Here is a 21,607-nt window from a genome sequence, read left to right on the forward strand (position 1 = left end):
ACGTTTCTAAAGAAAATTTTTTTTTCAGAGACAAGGTGTCACTGTGTTGCCCACGTTGGTCTGGAACTCCTGGGCTCAAGTGATCCTCCTGCCTTAGCCTCCCAAGTAGCTGGGATTACAGGTGTGTGCTGCCACGCCCACCTGGATTACCTTTCTAAATTTTCTGTGTAATTTTCCCCATGTTTTCCCCCTATCCAAGTCCCCTAAAGGTTTATTTTTACTGCTGTTTCGTTTTCTGCAATCCTCTAGCTTCCCTGTTTACCCTCCCAGGCTCCCATTGTTTCTTTTAGCAGGTGTCAGTCTGATCATCGAGACTAGAGGGATGAGTTAAGTCTATTGGACCTCCTAAGATTTAGGTTGTATGCTGCTACTGTCATTTCCTAACATCATGACCCTGAGGAAATCAAAGTCATGTAATTTCTCTGTGCCTTAATTTGTTTCTTCATCTTTAAATTGAGGATGTTTCCTCCTACCTTCCACAGAGTTACTTGGCGTTGAGACAATGTATGTGATAGTGTTTTAGAAATCGTGCTACCTTCACAAGCATTTCCATTGAGTAATCTGAGACTTAATTACTTTCTGGTGAGTTTTTTTCACCTCCATCATTATGTGTATATAGTTTTTTTCTGTTTTAATGCATGTTCACTGTAGAAAATATGGGAAATACAGAAATGTAAAGAAAAAATCGAAATCCAGACAATGCATCATCCTTTTGTTGTTGTTTTAAGAGGAAATTTAGTTTTGAGACTGAGCTCCCAGAGGGTAAGGATGGTGTTATTTATTTTTGGATTTTCTCTTCTTAATCTGCACTAGGCACAACATTAATGCAGGTTTAATGAGAGGGAACTTAGTGCAGCTGTATTTCTTGAAGTCAAAACCTGATGAAATTTGGCCATTTGAAGAGAGAAAAGAAGACATCTGTCTAGCAAAAATAATAATAGATACATGTTTTGAAATTACATTTTTCCATTGGCCGAAAGAACACAGGAAGACATGATGGGGCAGTCCTAATATTCTCTGACAGAGGTTAGGAAACCAGTTAAAGCTGTTGGATATGGAACTTATGGACACTATCATATCAAAGTGGGTTGGCATTTTCCTGGTGAAAATGACATAAATAAAATTAAAAGACTTTTTTAAATGAATGCTTGGAAATTGTAAAAACTGTCTTTTCCTCTTTTTATTTCTTAACAGGATGGCTTAAATTCCTTGGTCCTTGATTTAGATTTTCCTGCTTTGAGGAAAAACAAGAACATAGATAATTTCTTAAATAGATGTAAGTATGTTTAAACTTCATATTTGATCTTATAACTGTACTTTTGATAAGAGATTTTTGTTTGGTTATTATCAGCCTATAAATTTATTAATTTAATCAACTTATTTATTAAACTTAAGTCTTTTGCTTACCATTTGATTTATTCAAAAATTGTTACTTTTATTTTTAAAGCAATTGCAGAACTGAATTACAATATGCAAAGCAGATAAAGTTCTAAATTTTGAAATACATTATTAAGACTATTTTAGGACAGGTTATTTATAGCAGTTTGAAGAGAAGTTTTAAATTAATATTTACAATTCCAAGACTTAATATTGCCCAGAGAATTAATAAGCTTTATACTTCTGTAATTGTGGACATTTCAGACTAGTTAATAATAAATAATGTGATAACTATTATTACCATATGTGTGGTAACCCTTAATCTTTGCCATTATTAATGTTGCAATGCAGAAGTAAGTGAAATTGAATTCCAAGAATAAGAAATTCTCAAAACAATTAATGTATACTTTGTATCATCACAGTAAGCTCTTTACTTTGAAATTGGCAGAGACTGAGGTATTTTCCCAATTAAACAATCTTATCTATAGTTACTATTTATATAGTATGATTACCACTTTTCAGAGAAGTAGGCCATCAAAATTCATTACTAAGATTAGCCTTGCAAGTAATTTCATGGCAACTTTCTGCCATGATTCAGAGTGCACACCAGGATTGCTTGGGTCATCACTGTGTCAGCTATCATCTAACTTGCTAAGCAACAGAATCAGAAACAGAATAGCTGTAACTGCTACTTTTTGGCAGTCAGTGGTGTTCATTTATATGTGTTAATAAACCATAGAGAGTTTTGGTTCTTTAAGGTTAATGTATATCTTAGATTTTTAACTAACAGCCTTTAAAAACTGGCAAGTTTAGCTAAAAACTGTCTTTTCTTGAAACAAAAATATATTTATAAATGTTGATTATTTAAAAATATAAATATGATTGATATTATAAGTATGGTGATCTTTTTATGGTAGATGAGAAAATTGTGAAAAAAATCAGAGGTCTACAGATGAAGGCAGAAGACTATGATGTTGTAAAAGTTATTGGAAGAGGTGCTTTTGGTGAAGTGCAGTTGGTAAGAAAGTGTTTTGTTCTTATTGTTCTCTATGACATCATGGTTTTGTGAAGCATTATCAATAGCAGCTGAGTAGATCTAATTTCTATGCCCACCCATGCCAGAAGGTGGCTTTGTGATCTTGGTCAGTGTCCTCATCTATAAAAGGAAGCCTTTGTTGTCTACTCTGGGTCTCTTCCAGCTCTGAAACACATTGTAGAAAATAAGGCCAATATAGCTTCACATGTGATCTGCCTAGCAGTTACTATTCCACCAGAACTGTTGTATTTTTATTTAGAATGTTCAGATTAAAAACATCTGCTTAAGGAACTGAGATTTATTTAGATGTGTAAGAAACGTAACAGATAAATTTTAATAACTGAAATTAAATCTGAAATTTATTTTCGCAGGCCTTACTGGTACCAATTGGAATTATAAGAAATGTTGACAATAACTATTACCTTTATATTGGCTTTGGAACTCTTCCTAATCTCGTATTCCTGTTTTCATCACCTGAGTATATGAAACTCCTCTATTATTGTCCTTATAGTTAAATTAGAGTCAAATTCTCTTCTTCACACTACAGCGTTTACCCCTCTTGATGGAGCACTAAGAAAAGTAGTGATCATTATAAGCCAGCATGGATTTTGTTAAGAACAAGTCATGATAGACTTTTTTTTCCTTTCATTGCTTCTTTCTTTGGGTTTTTTGTTTCTTTTTGTTCTTTTTTGAGACAGGGTCTTGCTTTGTCACTGAGGCTGGAGTGGTGCAGTGGCACAATCTTGGCTCACTGCAGTCTTGACTTCTCAAGCTCAAGCAGTTCTCCTACCTCAGCCCTCCAAGAAGCTGGGACTATAGGCATGTGCCACACACCCAGCTCATTTTTTGTATTTTATGTAGAGATGGGGTTTCACCATGTTGCCGAGGCTGATCTTGAATTTCTGGACTCAAGGGATCTACCTGCTCGGCCTCCCAGAGTGCTGGGAGTACAAGCATGAGACACCTCACTGTGCCTTTCTTTGATAGGTTTATTGGACTTGTAGATCAGGGTAGTGCAATTTATGTAATACATATCCATAAGAAGAATATTATTCTTCTGAAGAAGTCTGACACACTTGAGGATAATATGATGAAATGGCACAGTAATAATTGTATGGGTAGGCAAGCTTTATAACTAATGTACTAGTTTTATTCCAAGGAGGCTGGTGAAAGCATGGATGGTACATGGGACAGAGACCTCCAAGAAAGGTTTCAGGGTCCCTCTTCTCCTATTAAACATTTTTTTTTTTTTTTTTTTTAGACAGAGTTTCACTCTTGTTGCCCAGGCTGGAGTGCAATGGCGCGATCTCGGCTCACCGTAACCTCCACCCCCCGGGTTCAAGCAATTCTCCTGCCTCAGTCTTCCAAGTAGTTGGGATTACAGGCATGCACCACCACGCCTGGCCAATTTTGTATTTTTAGTAGAGACGGGGTTTCTCCATGTTGGTCAGTCTGGTCTTGAACTCCCGACCTCAGGTGATCCGCCTGCCTCGGCCTCCCAAAATGCTGGGATTACAGGCGTGAGCCACTGCACCCGGCCTCCTATTAAACATTTTAATGACTTGTTTGGGAGCAATGGTAGCATGTTGAATAATTTTGCAAATGAGTTAAACCTGAAGTATAATGAGGATGATTTTAGGTGATGAGCCAAAATTCAGAAATCATCAATGGGAAAGAACATTGGCCAGATAGAAGTGAAATTGAACCAGAATATAGTACTTGGATGTGAAGAACACAGGGAATAGTTGCTTAACAGTACTGTCTTAATTAAAGAACCATTTTCCTTGGATTGTAAGCAGGCAAGAGTCATTAATGATCAGACTACCTAAAGTAGTAAAGAAATTTGGGGCTGCTTTAATATAATTTCTAAATTGATAGAAATTGATGGACCATACCTGTAATATTTTATTTATTCTAGATGCCCTGTTGGCCTGTTTTTTTAAAAAAAGGCTTTAGTTTTTTTAAGAGCACTTTTAGGTTCACAGTAAAATCGAGAGGAAGGTATAGAGATGTCCCATATACCCCTTGCCCCAACGTGTGCATAGACACTTCCATTGTCAGCATCCCTCATTAGAGTACATTTGTTACAACTGATGCTTACATTGACACGTTATAATCACCCATTGTCATAGTTTACATTAGGGCTTGCTCATGGTGGTGTATATCCTATAGGTTTGGCCAAGTGTACAATGATATATGCCCATCATTATACTATTATACATAGTATTTTCATTGCCCCCAAAATCCTCTGTGCTGTGCCTATTCATCTCCCAGCCCCAAGTCTCTGGCAGTCACTCTTTTTACTGTTTTCATAGTTTTGCCTTTTCCAGAATGTCATGTAATTGGAATCATACAGTATGCAACCTTTTCAGATTGTCATCTTTCACTGAGTAATATGCATTTAAGGTTTCTCCATGTCTTTTTGTGATCCTTTAGCTTATTCCTTTTTACTAAACAATATTCTGTTGTCTGGCTGTACCAAAGTTTATCCATTCACCTACTGAAGGACATATTGATTGCCTCCAGGTTTTGACAATTATGAGTAAAGCACTATAGACATCCATATGCAGGCTTTTGTGTAGACATAAATTTTCAGTTCATTTGGTTAAATACCAAGGATCTTGATTGCTGGATCATAGGATAAGAGTGTATTTGGTTTTCTAAAAAACTGCCAAACTGTTTTCTAAAGTGGTTGTACCACTTTGCATTCCTACCAGCAATGAATGAGGATTCTTCTTGCTTCACATCCTCCCTGGCATTTGGTCTTGTCGCTGTTATAACTGACAAAAAACAAGTGTTTTGGTTATTTGATTAGGTGTTTAACGGTATCTCCTTATTAATTTGACATTTCCCTGATGACATATGATGTGGAACATCTTTTCATATACTTATTTGCCATCTGTATATCTTTTACTTTTTTTCTTTTCTTTCTTTCTTTTTTTTTTTTTTTGAGACGGAGTCTCTGTCGCCAGGCTGGAGTGCAATGGCGCTATCTAGGCTTACTGCAACCTCCGCCTCCTGAGTTCAAGTGATTCTTCCTGCCTCAGCCTCCCAAGTAGCTGGGATTACAGGCACTTGCCAGTATGCCCGGCTATTTTTTGTATTTTTAGTAGAGATGGGGTTTCGCCATGTTGGCCAGGCTGGTCTCAAACTCCTGACCTCAGGCAATCTGCCCACCTTGGCCTCCTAAAGTGCTGGGATTATAGGCGTGAGCCACCACGCCTAGCCTGTATATCTTCTTTGATGAAGTGTCTGTTCAGGTCTTTGGCCCATTTTTTGATTGGGTTGTTTATTTTTTTTATTGTTGAGTTTTGAGAGTTCTTTGTATAACAAATTCTTTTGGATAATAGACCTTTGTCAGGTGGGTGTTTTTCAAATATTTTCCCCCAGTCTTTGGTTTTTCTTCTCATCCTCTTGACATTGTCTTTGAGTAGTAGACAATTTGAATTTTATTGAAGTTCAGGTTATCAGTTATTTCTTTCTTGGGTTATGTCTTTGGTGCTATATCTAAAAAACCATTGCTCTAATCAAGATAATTTAGGTTTTCTCCTGTGCTATCCTCTAGAAGATATAAGGTCTGGTCTTGATTCTTTTTTTTTTTTTTTTTGCATGTAGATGTTCAGTTATTCCAGCAACATTTGTTCAATCCATCGTATTGCCTCTGCTCCTTTGTCAAAGATCAGTTGACTATATTTATGTGGGTCTATTTCTGGGCTCTCTATTCTGTTTCATTGATCTATTTGTCTTTTCTTTCACCAATATCACATTGTCTTGATTACTGTAGCTTTATAGTAAGTCTGTAGGTTGGATAGTTTCATCCCTCCCATTTTGTTCTTCCTTACTTATTTTTAATTATTATTTTTTGAGACGGCATCTTCCTCTGTTGCGCAGGCTGGAGTGCAGGGGTGTGATCCTGGCTCACTGCAACCTCTGCCTCCTCGGCCCAGGTGATCCTGCTGCCCCAGCCTCTCGAGTAGCTGGGACTACAAGTGTGTGCCACCACTCCTGGCTAATTTTTGTATTTTTAGTAAAGATGGGGTTTTGCTATGCTGCCCAGGCTGGTCTCAAATTCCTGGGCTCAAGCGATCTACCTGCCTTGGCTTTCCAAAGTGCTAGGATTACAGGTGCGAGCCACTGCACCTGACTGTTCTTTAATATTTTGTTGGCTATTCTGGGTCTTTTGCTTCTCCATATAAACTTTAGAATCAGTTTGTCAATATCCGTGAAATAACTTACTGGGATTTTTTTTTGTGATTGAATTGAAAATATAGACCAACTTGGTCTATATTTGAAGAACCGGTATCTTGACAACATTGAGTCTTCACATCCAAGAACATGGACTGTCTCTCCATTTGCTTAGTTCTTTGATTTCTGTCATTAGAGTTTTGTAGTTTTCCTCATATAGATCTTATACATATTTAGTTAGATTTATGCCTGTTTTATTTTTGTAGGTGCTTTAATGTAAATGGTATTGTGTTTTTAATTTCAAATTCCACTTTTTCATTGCTCATATACAGGAATTTAATTTCATATACATTGCTCATATACAGAATTTAATTTCAAATTCCACTTTTTCATTGCTCATATAGAGGAATTTAATTTCATATGTATTGCTCATATACAGAATTTAATTTCAAATTCCACTTTTTCATTGCTCATCTACAGGAAAGCAATGAACTTTTGTGTATTAACCTTCTGTCTTGCAACTTGGTATAATGACTTATTCCAGGAAACTTTCGAATCCTCTACATAGATGATCACATAGATCCTTCCCAATCTGTATACGCTTTACTTCCTTTTCCTGTGTTATTGCATTACCTCGGACTTTCAGTACAGTGATGGAAAGGATTGGTGAGAGGAAATGTCCTTGCTTTTGTTCTTGATCTTAGTGGGAAAGCTAGTTTCTTACCAGTAAACATGAAGTGAGCTGTGGATTTTTTATAGATATTCAAGTTGAAGTTCCTCTATTCTTCATGTACTGAGGTTTTTTTTTTTTTTTTTTAAATCATGAGTGGGTGTTGGATTTGTCAGATGCTTTTTCTGCATCTATGATATGATCATCTGTCTTTCTTTTTTAGCCTGTTGGTGTGATGGATTACAATAATTGATTTTGAAATGTTGAACCAGTCTTGTATACCTGTAATAAATCCCACTTGGTTATGGCGTATAATTCTTTTACACCGCATAATACATTGTTGGATTTGATTGGCTAATATTTTGTTGAGGATTTTTGCATCTGTGTTCATTAGAGATAATGGTTTGTAGTTTTCTTGTAATATCTTTGTCAAGTTTTTTGCTGACCTCGTAGAATGATTCTGGAAATATTCCCTCTACATCTGTCCTCTAAAATACATTATAGATAATTTCTTCCTTTAATAGTTGGTACATTTCACCACTGAATCCACCTGGACCTCATGCTTTCTGTTTTGGAAGGTTAATAACTATTGATTTAATTTATTTAATAACAGTAAGTCTGTTTCTTCTTGTATGAGTTTTGGCATATTATGTCTTTGAAGGAATTGGTCCATTTCATCTAAATTATTAAATTTGTGGGCATAGAGTTATCATTCATTCATTCATTGAGACAAGTTCTTGCTCTGTTGCCCAGGCTGGAGTGCAGTAGTGTAATCTCAGCTCACTGCAACCTCCGCCTCCTGGGCTCAAGTGATCCTCCCACCCCAGCCTCCTAGTAGCTGAGACTACAGGCGTGCACCACCATGAATGGCTCAAATTTTTTTTTTTTTTTTTCTGTAGAGATGGGGTTTCACCATGTTGCCCAGGCTGGTCTAGAACTCCTGAACTCAGGTGATCCGCCCGCCTCGGCCTCCCAAAGTGCTGGGATTTCAGGCATGAGTCACTGCACCCGGACCCTTATTATCCTTATTAATGTCTGTGGAATCCTTAGTGGTTTTCCCTCCTTCATTTCTGATATTGGCAGTTTTTATTCTCTCTCTTCTAGCCAACCTGGCTAGAGCCTTATCAATATTATTGGTCTTTTCAAAGAACCAGCTTTTAGTTTCATTGATTTTTGTGTATTCTTGTTTTCTATTCCTTGGTTTCTGCTCTAATTTTTATTATTTATTTTCTTTTGCCTACTTGGAATTTAATTTGTTTCTTCTGTTTCTAGTTTCCTAAGTTGGAAACTCAGATTATTGATTTTAGATATGTGCATTAAGCACTGCTTTCACTGTATCCCACCAATTTTGAAAAGTTTTGTTTTTATTTTCATTTATTTCAAAATATATTTTAATTTCTCATGAGATTCCTTCTTTGACCCAAGAGTTATTTAGAATTATGTTGTTTAATCTCCACATATTTTGGGATTTTCTAGTTATCTTTCTGTTACCAGTTTCTGGTTTAAATCCATAGTGATCTGAGAATAGACACAATATGATTTCTATTTGAAGTTTGTTACGGTGTGTTTCGTGGCCCAGAATGTGATTTATCTTGGTGAACGTTCCATGAGAGTTTGAGAAAAATCTGTATTCTGCTGTTGTTGGATAAAGTAGTCTATAGATGTCAGTTATATCCAGTTGATTGATGGTATTGTTGAGTTCCACTATATTCTTAACTGGTTTTCTGCCTGCTGGATCTGTCCATTTCTGATAGAGCAGTGTCAAAGTCTCCAGTTATGATAGTGAATTTATCTCTTTCTTCTTGCTGTTCTATCAGCTTTTGCCTCATGTAATTTGACACTCTGTTGATAGACATATAACACATTGATGATTGTTATGTCCTCTTGGAGAATTGATCCTTTTATCAGTTATGTAATGCCCTTTTTTATCCCTGGTGACTTTCCTTGCTTTGAAGTTTGCTCGTCTGAAATTAATATAGCTACTTCTGCTTTCTTTTGATTATTGTTATGGTAAATTTTTTTCCATCCATCTACTTTTCATCTATATGTGTCTTTATATTTAATGTGAGTTTCTTATAGAAAAAATATAGTTGGGTCTTTTTTCTTGATTCACTCAATCTCTGTTTTTAAATTGGTCCATTTAGACTTCTGACATTCAAAGTGATTGTTGATATAGCTGAATTAATATTACCATATTTGTTGTTGTTTTCTTTTGTTGCCTATATTCTTGTTCCTATTTTTGTCTCCCGTTCTTTTTCTGTCTTTTGTGGTTTTAACTGATCATTTAATGTGATTTCATTTTCTCTCCTTTCTTAGCAGATTGTTTATACTTTTTTTCTTTTTATAGTGTTTGTCTACTTTTTTCCTTTTTTTTAGTGTTTGCCCTAGAGTTTTAAATATTTATTTACATTTCTGAGAAAATTAAAAATAAAACCACCAGCTGGGCACGGTGGCTAATGCCTATAATCTCAGCACTTTGAGAGGCCAAGGCGGGTGGATCAACTGAGGTCAGGAATTCGAGACCAGCCTGGCGAACATGGCAAAACCCTGTCTCTACTAAAAATGCAAAAAATTAGCCAGGCGTGGCGGCAGACACCTGTAATCCCAGCTACTTGGGAGGCTGAGGTGGGAGAATCGCTTGAACCCAGGAGGCAGAGGTTGCAGTGAGCCAAGATTGCACCATTGCAGTTCAGGCTGGGCGACAGAGTGAGACTCTGTCTTAAGAAACCAAAATAAAATAAAACTACCTTTACAATCCAGCAATTCCACTAGTAGGTATATATCTAAAGGAAGTGAAATCATTATTTAGTAGAGGTATCTGCATTCTCATGTTCATTGCAGCATTATTCATAAGAGCCAAGATATGGAATCAACCTAAGTGTCTAACAATGGATAAAGAAAGATAATATGGTATGTATAAACAATGGAATACTATTTAGCCTTACAAAAGGAAGAAATCCTGTCATTTGGAACAACATAGATAATTGATGGTTGGAGGATCTTGTATTAAGTGAAATCAGCCCAGGCACAGAAAGAATACCACATGATATCACTTATATGTGGAATCCAGAAAAGCTGAGTGCATGGAAGTAGAGAATAGAATGGTGGTTACCAGCAGCTAGGGAGATCTTTGTCAAAGGATACAACATTTCAGTTAGATGGGAGGAATAAGTTAAAGAGATTTATGGTACAACATAGTGACTGTAGTTAATAATGTATTTTCAAAAAATCTCTAAAAGAATAGATTTTAACTGTTCTCAACACAGAAAATTAAAAGTATGTGAGGTAATGCTTATATGTTAATTAGCTGTTTTTAGCCATTCTACAGCATATACTTACTTCAAAACACCATGTTGAACACCATAAATATATGCAGTTTTTGTCAATTAAAAAATAAAATTTTTATGAAAGGAACTTCAAATGCTAAATGAGGAATCCTGCCTGTAAATCATGCTCTATGATTCCATAAGACATTCTGGAAAAAGACAACTTTGGAAGCAGTAAAGATTAGTGCTTGCTACCCAGAGGAAAAGAAGTCATACGAAAAAGATACTTGGACACACGTTTATAGCAGCACCATTCACAATTGCAAAATCTTGGGACCAACCCAAATGCCCATCAGTCAACGAGTGGATAAAGAAATTGTGCTATGTATATATGATGGAATACTACTCAGCCATAAAAAGGAATGAATTAACGGCATTCATAGTGACCTAGATGAGATTGGAGACTATTACTCGAAGTGAAGTAACTCAGGAATGCAAAACCAAACATCGTATGTTCTCACTGATATGTGGGAGCCAAACTATGAGTACGCAAAGGCATAAGAATGATACAGTGGACTTTGGGGACTTGAGGGGAATGATTGGAGGGGTGCAAGGGATAAAAGACTACAAATAGGGTGCAGTGTATACTGCTTGGGGGATGGGTGCACCAGAATCTTACACATCACCATCAAAGAGCTTACTCATGTAACTAAACACCACCTGTACCCCAATAACCTATAACCTATGGGGGAAAAAAAGATTGGTGGTTGCCAGAAGGTTGTGAAGGGGTGAATGGGTGGAGCACAGCGGATTTGTGGGGCAGTGTACCTATTCTGTCTGTTACCATATTGGTGGTTACATAACATTTTGTCTGCTAAGGCCATAGAATTGTATAGCACAAACAGTGAACCCTAATGTGAACTCTGGACTTAGTTAATAGTAGTGTATGAATATTGCTTTATCAGTTGTAACAAATGTACCACACTAATGCATTCCTCTAATATGTTAATGTTAGAGGAAACTGAAAAAGAGAAGGGGACAGGGAGTATATAGTAAATTTGTGTACCCTATTCGGTTTTTCTGTAAACCTAAAACTGTTCTAAAAAATAAAGTCTATTAATAAAAACATGAAAAAAGAAATATACTCTCAGTTTATCCAAGTCCCCTTTCAAATCACAGCATACCACTTCACGGGGGGTGTAAAATACCTTATAATAACAAAATAATCCTAATTCCTTCCTCCTGTTACGTCTATCATTGCTGTTATTCATTTTGTGCATATATATGTATACATACACACACACCAGTACACGTACAGACAAGCATATGTTACTGAATATATTGTTGCTGTTATTATTTTGAACAAATTTATTTGTTAGATCAGTTAAGAACATGAAAATAACAGTTTTTGTTTTACTTTCACTTATTTCCTCTATTTCTATTTTTGCAAGAAACATCATTGGAATTACAGGGTTTGCATTGACTCTAGGTTGTTTTGGGTAATGGTCATTTTAACAATACTAAGTCTTCCAGTCTAATAACAAGGGACTGGGTTCCATTTACTTATGTCTTCTTTAATTCCTTTTAGCAGTGTTTTGTAGTTTTTATTAGATGTCTCTTTCAATTAAGTTAATTCCTAAATGTTCTTTTTGATGTTATTGTAAATGGAATTGTTTTTGTAATTTTCATTTTAGATTGTTTATTTTTAGTGTATAGAAATATAATTGACTTTTGAGTGTTGACTTTGTATGCTGCAGTTTTGCCTAACTTATTCTAATACATTTTTTGGGAGGTGGGATCTTTAGGATTGTCTACATAAAAGATCATAAATCACTTATGGACAAAGATAGTTTTATTTATTTTTTATTATCTAATTTCTCTGGCTAGAACTTCCAGTGCTATGTTGACTAGAAGTGGCACAAGCCTTTTCTTGTTCTTTATCTTAGCGGAAAAACTTTTAGACTTTCACTATTGAGTATGATATTCACGTGGGTGTTTCACATATGTAGTTTATTACGTTGAGGTGGTTTTCTTTTACTCCTGGTTTGTTCAGTGTTTTCTTTTTGTAAATCATGAAAGAGTGTTGAGGCAGGGCACGGTGGCTCACACCTATAATCCCAGCACTTTGGGAGGCTGAGGTGGGCGGATCACCTGAGGTCAGGAGTTCGTGACCAGCCAGGTCAACATGGTGAAACCCCATCTCTTCTAAAAATACAAAAATTAGCCGAGTGTGGTGGCAGGCAGCTGTAATCCCAGCTACTAGGGAGGCTGAGGCAGGAGAATCTGTTGAATCCGGGAGGTGGAGGTTGCAGTGAGCTGAGATTGCACCACTGTACTCCAGCCTGGGTGACAGAGCAAGACTTTGTCTCAAAAAAAAAAAAAAAAGAGTGTTGAATTTTGTGAAATGTGTTTTCTCCCTCAGTTGAAATGATTATGTGTTGCTTACCTTTATTCTGTTAATGTGGTTTAATACAGCGATTGATTTGCACATGTTTTACCATCCTTGGATTCTAGGAATAAATCATACTTGGTCATGATGTGGAAACCTTTTAATATACTGCTGATTTCAGTTTGCTAGTAATTTGTTGAGAATCTTTCTATTAATTTTCAGAAGTGAAACTGGTTGATAGTTGTTTTCTCGTACAGTCACCTGCCCTTACCTGTAGTTTTGCTTTCTACAGTTTCAGTTGCCCGCAGTCAACCAAGGTCTGAAAATATTACATACAATAAGGTATTTTGAAAGAGAGAGAGAGAGAGACCATATTCATATAGCTTCTATGAAAGTATATTGTTATAATTGTTCTTATAATTCTTTTTTTTTTTTTTTTTTTTGACATGAAGTCTCGCTGTTGTCCCCCAGGCTGGAGTGCAATGGCACGATTACGGCTCACTGCAACCTCTGCCTCCCGGGTTCAAGCGATTCTCCTGCTTTAGCCTCCCAAATAGCTGGGATTACAGGTGCCTGCCGCCACGCCCGGCTAATTTTTGTATTTTTAGTAGAGATGGGGATTCACCATGTTGGCCAGGCTGGTCTCGACCTCCTGACCTCAGGGGATCTGCCCGCCTTGGCCTCCCAAAGTGCTGGGATTACAGGCATGAGCCACTGCTCCCGGCCTGTTCTTATTATTCTTAATTTTTACTGTTGCTTAGTTTATAAATTGAACTTTATCATAGATATGTATGTATAGGAAAAAACATAATATATATATAGGATTCAGTACTCTCCATGGTTTCAGGTAACCACTGGGGTCTTGGAATGTATTTCCTGAGGATAAGAGGGGACTACCGTGATGTCTTTATCTGTCCTTGGTATCAGGGTAATGCTGGCCTCATAGAATGAGTTAGGAGGTGTTCCTTCCTCTTCAGTTTTCTAGAGAAGTATGAGAATGATTGATGTTATTGAAATATTTGGTAGAACTCACCAGTGAAGCCATTAGGTAAAGAGCTTTTCTATGTCAGGAAAGTTTTGGTTACTGAATCAATCCCTTTACTAATTGTAGGTCTATTTATATTTTCTGGTTTTTTGTGTGAGTTAGTCTTGGTAGATTTTGTGTTTCTAGGAATTTGTCTGTTTTATCTAAGTTATTCTATTTGTTAACATAGAATTGGTCAGAGTACTCTCTTAATCATTTTAATTTTCGTAAAGTGGGTAGTAATGTCCCCACTTTTATTTCTGATTTTAATAATTTGAGTATTCTCTGTTTTTTTAATTAGTCCATCTAGCCAGAGGTTTGTGACTCTTTTGGATTGTTTCAAAGAACCAACTTTTGGTTTCATTGATTTTGTTGTTGTTGTTGTTGTTGTGTTCTCTTGTTTTATCTTTGCTCTAATCTTTATTATTTCCTTGCTTCTGATGGCTTTGGGTTTAGTTTGTTTTTCTCTTTCTAGTTTCTTAAATTGTAAAGTTTAGTTTTTAATTTCAGATCATTCTCGTTTTTTTAATGTAAGCATTTATAGCTATAAATTTCTCCCATATACTATTTTTGCTGTATTCCGTTAAGTTTTTTGTTGTGTTGTTTTCATTTGTCTCTGGAGTATTTCCTAATTTCCCTTCTGATTTCTTATATGATTCGTTGGTTATTTGTGTGTTGTTTAATTTCCATGTTTTTGTGGATTTTCTCATTGTAGTTATTTTATCGAAGTCTTTTTTTTTTTTTTTGAGATGGAGTCTTGGTCTGTCACCCAGGTTAGAGTGCAGTGGCGCGACCTCGGCTCACTGCCAGCTCCACCTCCCGGGTTCACGCCATTCTCCTGCCTCAGCCTCCTGTCTTTTATCGATTTCTGACTTCATCCCATTGTGGTTGGAAAATATACTTTGTATGTCTATCTTTTTAAATCTTTTGAGACTTAATCTGTGGCCTGACATATGATCTGTTTTGGAAAATGTCCCATGTGCACTTGAGAATATTATATATGTTATTATGTGTTCTGTATATATACCTAAGATCTAGTTAGTTTATTGTGTTAAGTCCTCTGTTTCTTTACTGTATTTCCATACTCCATTCTATTAAGTGATAATAGAGAATGAAAGTCTCCAACTATTATTATAGAGCTGTCTATTTCTCCTTCAGTTCTGTTTTTGCTTCATATACGGTCTGTTACTAGGTGTATAAATGTTTGTAATTGCTGTGTCTTCTTACTGTGTTGAAACTTTTATTAAGATATAATTTTTTTTTGTTTCCTGTAACCTTTATTGATTTAAAGTCTATTTGGTCTGATATTAGTATAGCCACTTCTGCTCTCTTTTGGTTACTATTTCCATCCTTCCACTATCAATCAGTTTGTGTCTTTGGATCTAAAGTGATTATCTTATGGACAATGCATAGATGGATCTTTTTTTTAATTCATTCTGCCAATCTCTGTCTTTTGATTGGAGAGTTTAATTCACTTACATTGAATGTCATTACTGGGAAGAAGAATTTATTTCTGTTATTTTGCTATTTGTTTTCTATATGTTGTAAAGCTTTTTTTTTTTTTTTGACCCTTATTTCCTGCATTTCTCTTGGCTTTTGTGTTCAGTTCATTTTCTTATAGTGGTATGTTTACATTCTTTCTCAATTTGTTTAGTATGTATTCTGTTTTCTTTGTAGATACCATAGGCATTACATTTAACATCCTAAACTTATAAAAATTCAGATGTCAATTTATATCAGCTTAGCTTCAAGAATATACAGTAACTCTTGCTCTTTTTTTTTTTTTTGAGACAGAGTCTTGCTCTGTCGCCCAGGCTGGAGTGCAGTGGCACCATCTTGGCTCACTGTAACCTCTGTCTCCCGTGTTCAAGTGATTTCCCTGCCTCAGCCTCCCGAGTAGCTGGGATTACAGGTGCCCATCACCGTGCCTGGCTAATTTTGGTATTTTTAGTAGAGACCATGTTGGCAAGGCTGGTCTCAAACTCCTGACCTCAAATGATCCACCTGCCTCGGCCTCCCAAAGTGCTAGGGTTATAGGCGTGAACCACTGCAGCCGGCCAGCTCTGCTTCTTTAACAGCTCTGCCCTCACCCTTTCCAGTTGCTGTCACAGAATTACCTCCTTATTCATTATGTGCCCCAAACCATAAACTAATCACTTTAAATGCATCAATTTTTTATATAGAACAAAATGGGTTTATGAAACAAAGTTTCAATAATACTAGCTTTTAGATTAATAATTTAAAAATATGTATTGGCCTTTTAAATCATGTAGAAAGCAAAAAGTGCAATTATAATCCATTATTACAGTAATACTGGACTTTATAATTGTGTGTGTATTTACCTTTATTGAGATTTTTATTTCTTCACATGACTTCAACTTACTGTTTAAACAGTGTGTTTTCATTTCACCCTGTAGGACTTCATTGACCATTTCTTGCAGGTCACGTCTACTGGTAACAAGCTCCCTTAATTTTTGTTTATCTGTTAATGTCTTAACTTTCCTGTCAGTTTAGGGAAAACACAACAACCAAAAAACCCAGTCAAACAATAACAAAGCTTTGTCACTTTCCAAGGCAGTCCTTTCCTCAGATCTACTCCAAATGAACCTTTCAATTCTACTTTTTTTTTTTTTTTTGAGATGGAGTCTCGTTCTGTCTCCCAGGCTGGAGTGCAGTGGTGTGATCTCTGCTCACTGCAAGCTCCGCCTGTCGGGTTCACGCCATTCTCCTGCCTCAGCCTCCCGAGTAGCTAGGACTACAGGTGCCCGCCACCACGCCTGGCTAATTTTTTGTATTTTTTTAGTAGAGACGGGGTTTCACCGTGTTAGCCAGGATGGTCTCGATCTCCTGACCTTGTGATCCACCCGCCTCTGCCTCCCAAAGTGCCGGGATTACAGGCGTGAGCCACCGCGCCCAGCCCCGAACCTTTCAGTCCTTTCAACCTCAGATGGCATTGTTTCAAGTCCCCAGAGCACCATACCCCTTGAGTATATCCTATCAATATGCCCTTTAAAACAGGGCAACAGGTTTCTGGTTGCACAAGTAAGGAGCTTGGAAATCACCATCCATCCTAACAACAAATAAAATGCTGAAGAGACTGAAAAACCAACAGTGCTTCTGGGATCCAAAAGACAGGTGAGGACACCAAACAAACCACTGACCCCAAACTAGAGAGACAAACAAATAGCCATGGCTATAAGATCCAGGATTCATAAGCAGAAATTGTCACGAGAACCAGTGCTGAGGTAGGAAAACCTGAGCTGTAACTGACAAATTGCTGGGGGCTAAGTGGTGGTCAAGTCAGACAATTAAAAACTTGCAGGGGACCCAGTTATAGGTGAGACCCCACACCTTTACAGATTTTATATCCAAGAGCTCAACCAGATTCTCACAGTGAATATTGGAGAAAAATCTCCTCATGCTTCCAAGAGGATTAAAGGGAAAGGAACATTTTGAAATATGCCACAGCATTTGCTTCTTAACAAGGCCTGCCCTCCAGATGTAACCAGAGCATAATGAAACTTGGGGAAGGTTAATACACAACTCCAGCCCACACTAGCCATCCTATGACTCAGAAGCACATTTAAAGTTCACAGTATAGAGGCATAAGGATTCGCTGAGACCTAATCATAAGACTATAGAACACTGCCCACAAGATTGTAGAACCTAAAACTATAGGAAACATTGCCTCACTCTACACCTTATATTACTAAAGACCTATTTACAGAAGTTCCTTTTACTCAATGCATCATGTCCCGCTATCAAGGAAAAATTACAAAGCATACTAAAAGGCAGGAAAAAAAATTTTGAAGAGACAGTAAGCATTAGGAGCAAACATGGTAGGAACACTAAAATTATCAAACCAGCAATTTAAAAGAACTTTGATTAATATGCTAATGGATAAAATAGCATGCATGAATAGAGTGGTGATGTGAGTAGAGAGAGAGAAATCCTAAGGAACAAGTGAAAATAAATTCTAGAGATCAAAAACACTTTTAACAGAAATGAAAAGTGCCTTTGATAGACTTATTGCTAGACTGAACAAGGTTGATAAAATATCTCTAAGTTTCAGGATATATCAATAGGTACACCCAAAACTGAAAGCATGTAGAGGGAAGACTGAAAACATCAGGACAGAATTATCACAGAACCGTGGAACCACTAGAAAAGGTGTAAAATATGTGTAATGGGAATACAAGAAGAAGAAAAAAACAACAGAAGAAACATTTGAAATAATAGTGAAAATTTTACCCAAATTAATGGCAGACACCAAACCACAGATCCAGAAAGCCCAAAGAACAGAAAGCAGAATAAATGTCTTAAACGTTACATTTAGGAATATCATTTTCAAACTATAGAAAACCAAGCATAAGAAAAAGCCTGAAAGCCAAGAGAAGAAAAAGCCTAACAAACCACACTTTACCTATACAGGAACAAAGAAAAGAATTTTATCTGACTTCTCCTCAGAAACCATGCAAGCAAAAAGAGTGGAATAAAAATTTTAAAGTATTGAGAATAAAAAAGAAAGCAAAATTACCAATCTAGAATTCTGCACTTTAGGAAATTATCCTTCAAAAGTGATGGGGTGGCTGGTTGCAGTAGCTCATACGTGTAATCCTGGCACTTTGGGAGGCCAAGGTGGAAGGATTGCTTGAGGCCAGGAGTTTGAGACCAGCCTGGGCAACATAGTGAGACCCCATCTCTACAAGAAAATTAAAAATAACTAGCCATTTGTGGTGGCATGTGCCTGTAGTCCCAGCTACTCTGGAGGCTGAAGTGGCAGGATTGCTTGAGCCTGGGAGGTCAAGGCTCCTGTGAGCCATGATCATACCACTTTACTCCAGCCTGGGTGACAGAGCAAGACCCCATCTCTTAATGAAAAAGCACACAAACACAAATGATGGGGAGAGAGAGGATTCTGAAAAGAGAGGGGAGTAACAAGCAAGAGGAATCTCTTTCGTTACCTGGACAACAATCACACCGGCAGAATATGTCTTATATCCAAAGAAACAGGAAAATATATATAGGCCATTCAAAGAAAACAAAAACAAATCAAAAGAAACCGTCCTTGAAAAAGACCTGATGGCCAATATGGCCGATCCATTCAAAAAAGATTTTTTTTTTTTTTTGAGATGGAGTCTTGCTCTGTCACCCACACTGCAGTGCAGTCGTGCAGTCTTGGCTCACTGCAACCTCCACCTCCCGGTTCAAGAGAGTCTCGTGCCTCAGCCTCCCGAGTAGCTAGTATTACAGGCGCCTGTCACCACACCTGGCTAGTTTTTGTGTTTTTTAGTAGAGACGGGGTTTTGCCATGTTGGCCAGGCTGGTCTCAAACTCCTGATCTCAGGTGATCTGCCTGCCTCAGCCTCCCAAAGTGCTGATATTACAGGCATGAGCCACCACTACTGGCCAAAACAAAGACTTTAAAACAGCTATCCAAAAGATGCTCAAAGAACTAAAGGAAGATGTAGAGAAAGTCACGAAAGTGATGTATGACCAATATGAAAATATCAGTAAAGAGACAGAAAACCTAAAAAGAAACCAAAAAACTTCTAGAGCTGAAAAGTACAATAACTGAAATAAAAAACACTAAAAGGAGTCAAAGGGGCAGATTTGAGCCGGCAGAAGAATCAGCAAACTTGTATATAGGAAAATGAAGATTACTGAGTCTGAGGAACAAAGAAAACAGATTGAAAAGTGAACAGAGTCTAAGGGGTATGAGTAGGACACATTCAAATAGAACAAAATATATACTGTGGGAGTAACAGAAGAAGAAAGAGACAGAATATTTGAATGGGTGTAAACTCCCGAATTTTGATGAAAGCCATGAATATCCAAGAAAGTCAACAAAATCCAACTAAAATGAACTTGAACTCAAGGAAATCTACAATGAGAAATCTTACGGTCACACTTGAAAATTACAAAGAATTTGAAAGCAGCAAAAGAGAAGTGATTTGTCACATACAAAGAATCTTCAATAGATTATGAATAGATTTCTCATCAAATATTTCAGAGGCCAGGAGACAGTGGGCCAATATATTCAAAGGGCTGATAGAAAAAAACGTCATCTGTGAATCCAGACACACACACACACACACAGTGCAAAACTTAAATACACACACACACACACACACACACACACAAGGAAAAAAACACACACACACAGTAAAACTGTTACATCCGGAGGGCTGACCTTAAGAAGCGAATGCTGTGGCATATTTCAAAATGTTCCTTTCCCTTTAACCCTCTTGGAAGTGTGAGGGGATTTTTCTCCAATATTTACTGTGAGACTCTGGTTGAGCTCTTGGATATAAAATCTGTAAAGGTGTGGGGTCTCACCTATAACTGGGTCCCTTTCAAAGTTTTTAATTTTCTGACTTGACCACCACTTAGCCCCCAGCAATTCGTCAGTTACAGCTCAGGTTTCCTACCTCAGCACTGGTTCCTGTGGCAATTTCTGCTTGTGAATCTTGGATCTTGTAGCCATGGCTCCCTTTATTTGTTTGTCTCTCTAGTTTGGGGTCAGTGGTTTGCTTGGTGTCCTCCCCTGTCTTTTGGATCCCGGAAGCACTGTTGGTTTTTCAGTCTCTTCAGCATTTTATTTGTTGGTAGGATGGATGGTGATTTCCAAGCTCCTTATCTGTGGAACCAGAAACCTGTTGCCCTGTCTTAAAAGGCATATTGGGGCCAGGCGCGGTGGCTCACACCTGTAATCCCAGCATTTTGGGAGGCTGAGGCGGGCAGATCTCCTGAGGCCAGGAGGTTGAGACCATCCTGGCTCACACAGTGAAACCCCGTCTCTGCTAAAAATATAAAAAATTAGCCGGGGTTGGTGGCGTGCACCTGTATTCCCAGCGAGCCGAGATCGTGCCACTGCACTCCAGCCTGGGTGACAGGGTGAGACTCCATCTCAAAAAAAAAAAAAAAAAAAAAGGCGTATTGATAGGATATACTCAAGGGGTATGGTGCTCAGGGGACTTGAAACAATGCCGTCTGAGGTTGAAAGAATTGAAAGTTTCATTTGGAGTACATTTGAGGAGAGGACTGCCTCAGAAAGCAATGAAGCTTTGTTATTGTTCGGGGTTTTTGTTGTTGTTTGTGTTTTTTGGTTTTTGGTTTTTTTGTGTGTGTATGTGAAAATGGTGAAGCTTTGGCTTTTAGAATTTTGGTACTGTGGTCGGGAGAGTGGGAGATTAGATGATATGACAGTTGAGTTGTAGAAGAGCCTAAAGATAGGGAAAATATATAGTAGTTGAATCCTAGCTCTTCCATTTTCTAACTCAGAGATCGTGGTGACCACAGGCGTGAGTCTTTCTGAGTTCCCACCTATAGCATAGAGATAATTATACCTATCTTATGGGAGTCATTATGGGGGATTAATAATATAAATAAGCCTGGTCAAAGTGCTTCCTAAGGGTTAATTGTATTATTGCCTATTGGTATATAGATTCATGCTGTAAATATTTTAAACAGATGCATTGTTTCTGCATACCTGTGTAGTTATGGAAGAGATACAGAATTTGGAGTTGAAATTTGGAAGGAATATGACAGACCTTGATTTATCATGTCTTAATGGCAGGATATTCACTGTACTGTGTTAATTTGATCATTACAATTTAATATGTTAAAGGAAAGAGAAGAAAAAGGAAGATGTATAAAT

General features: G+C 37.3%; 1 protein-coding gene across 1 annotated transcript in view; it reads left to right on the forward strand.

Moving 5' to 3' along the window:
* ROCK2 (Rho associated coiled-coil containing protein kinase 2) overlaps positions 1-21,607 on the forward strand; it is a 163,173-nt gene that overhangs the window by 54,383 nt on the left and 87,183 nt on the right. The window contains exons 2-3 of the mRNA XM_003826972.6: positions 1,195-1,276; positions 2,295-2,395. Of these exons, the coding sequence (XP_003827020.1) occupies positions 1,195-1,276; positions 2,295-2,395 (183 nt within the window). The remainder of the gene's footprint in view (positions 1-1,194; positions 1,277-2,294; positions 2,396-21,607) is intronic.

This window comes from Pan paniscus, chromosome 12 (genome assembly GCF_029289425.2).
Source record: "Pan paniscus chromosome 12, NHGRI_mPanPan1-v2.0_pri, whole genome shotgun sequence".
NCBI classification, from domain to species: domain Eukaryota; kingdom Metazoa; phylum Chordata; class Mammalia; order Primates; family Hominidae; genus Pan; species Pan paniscus.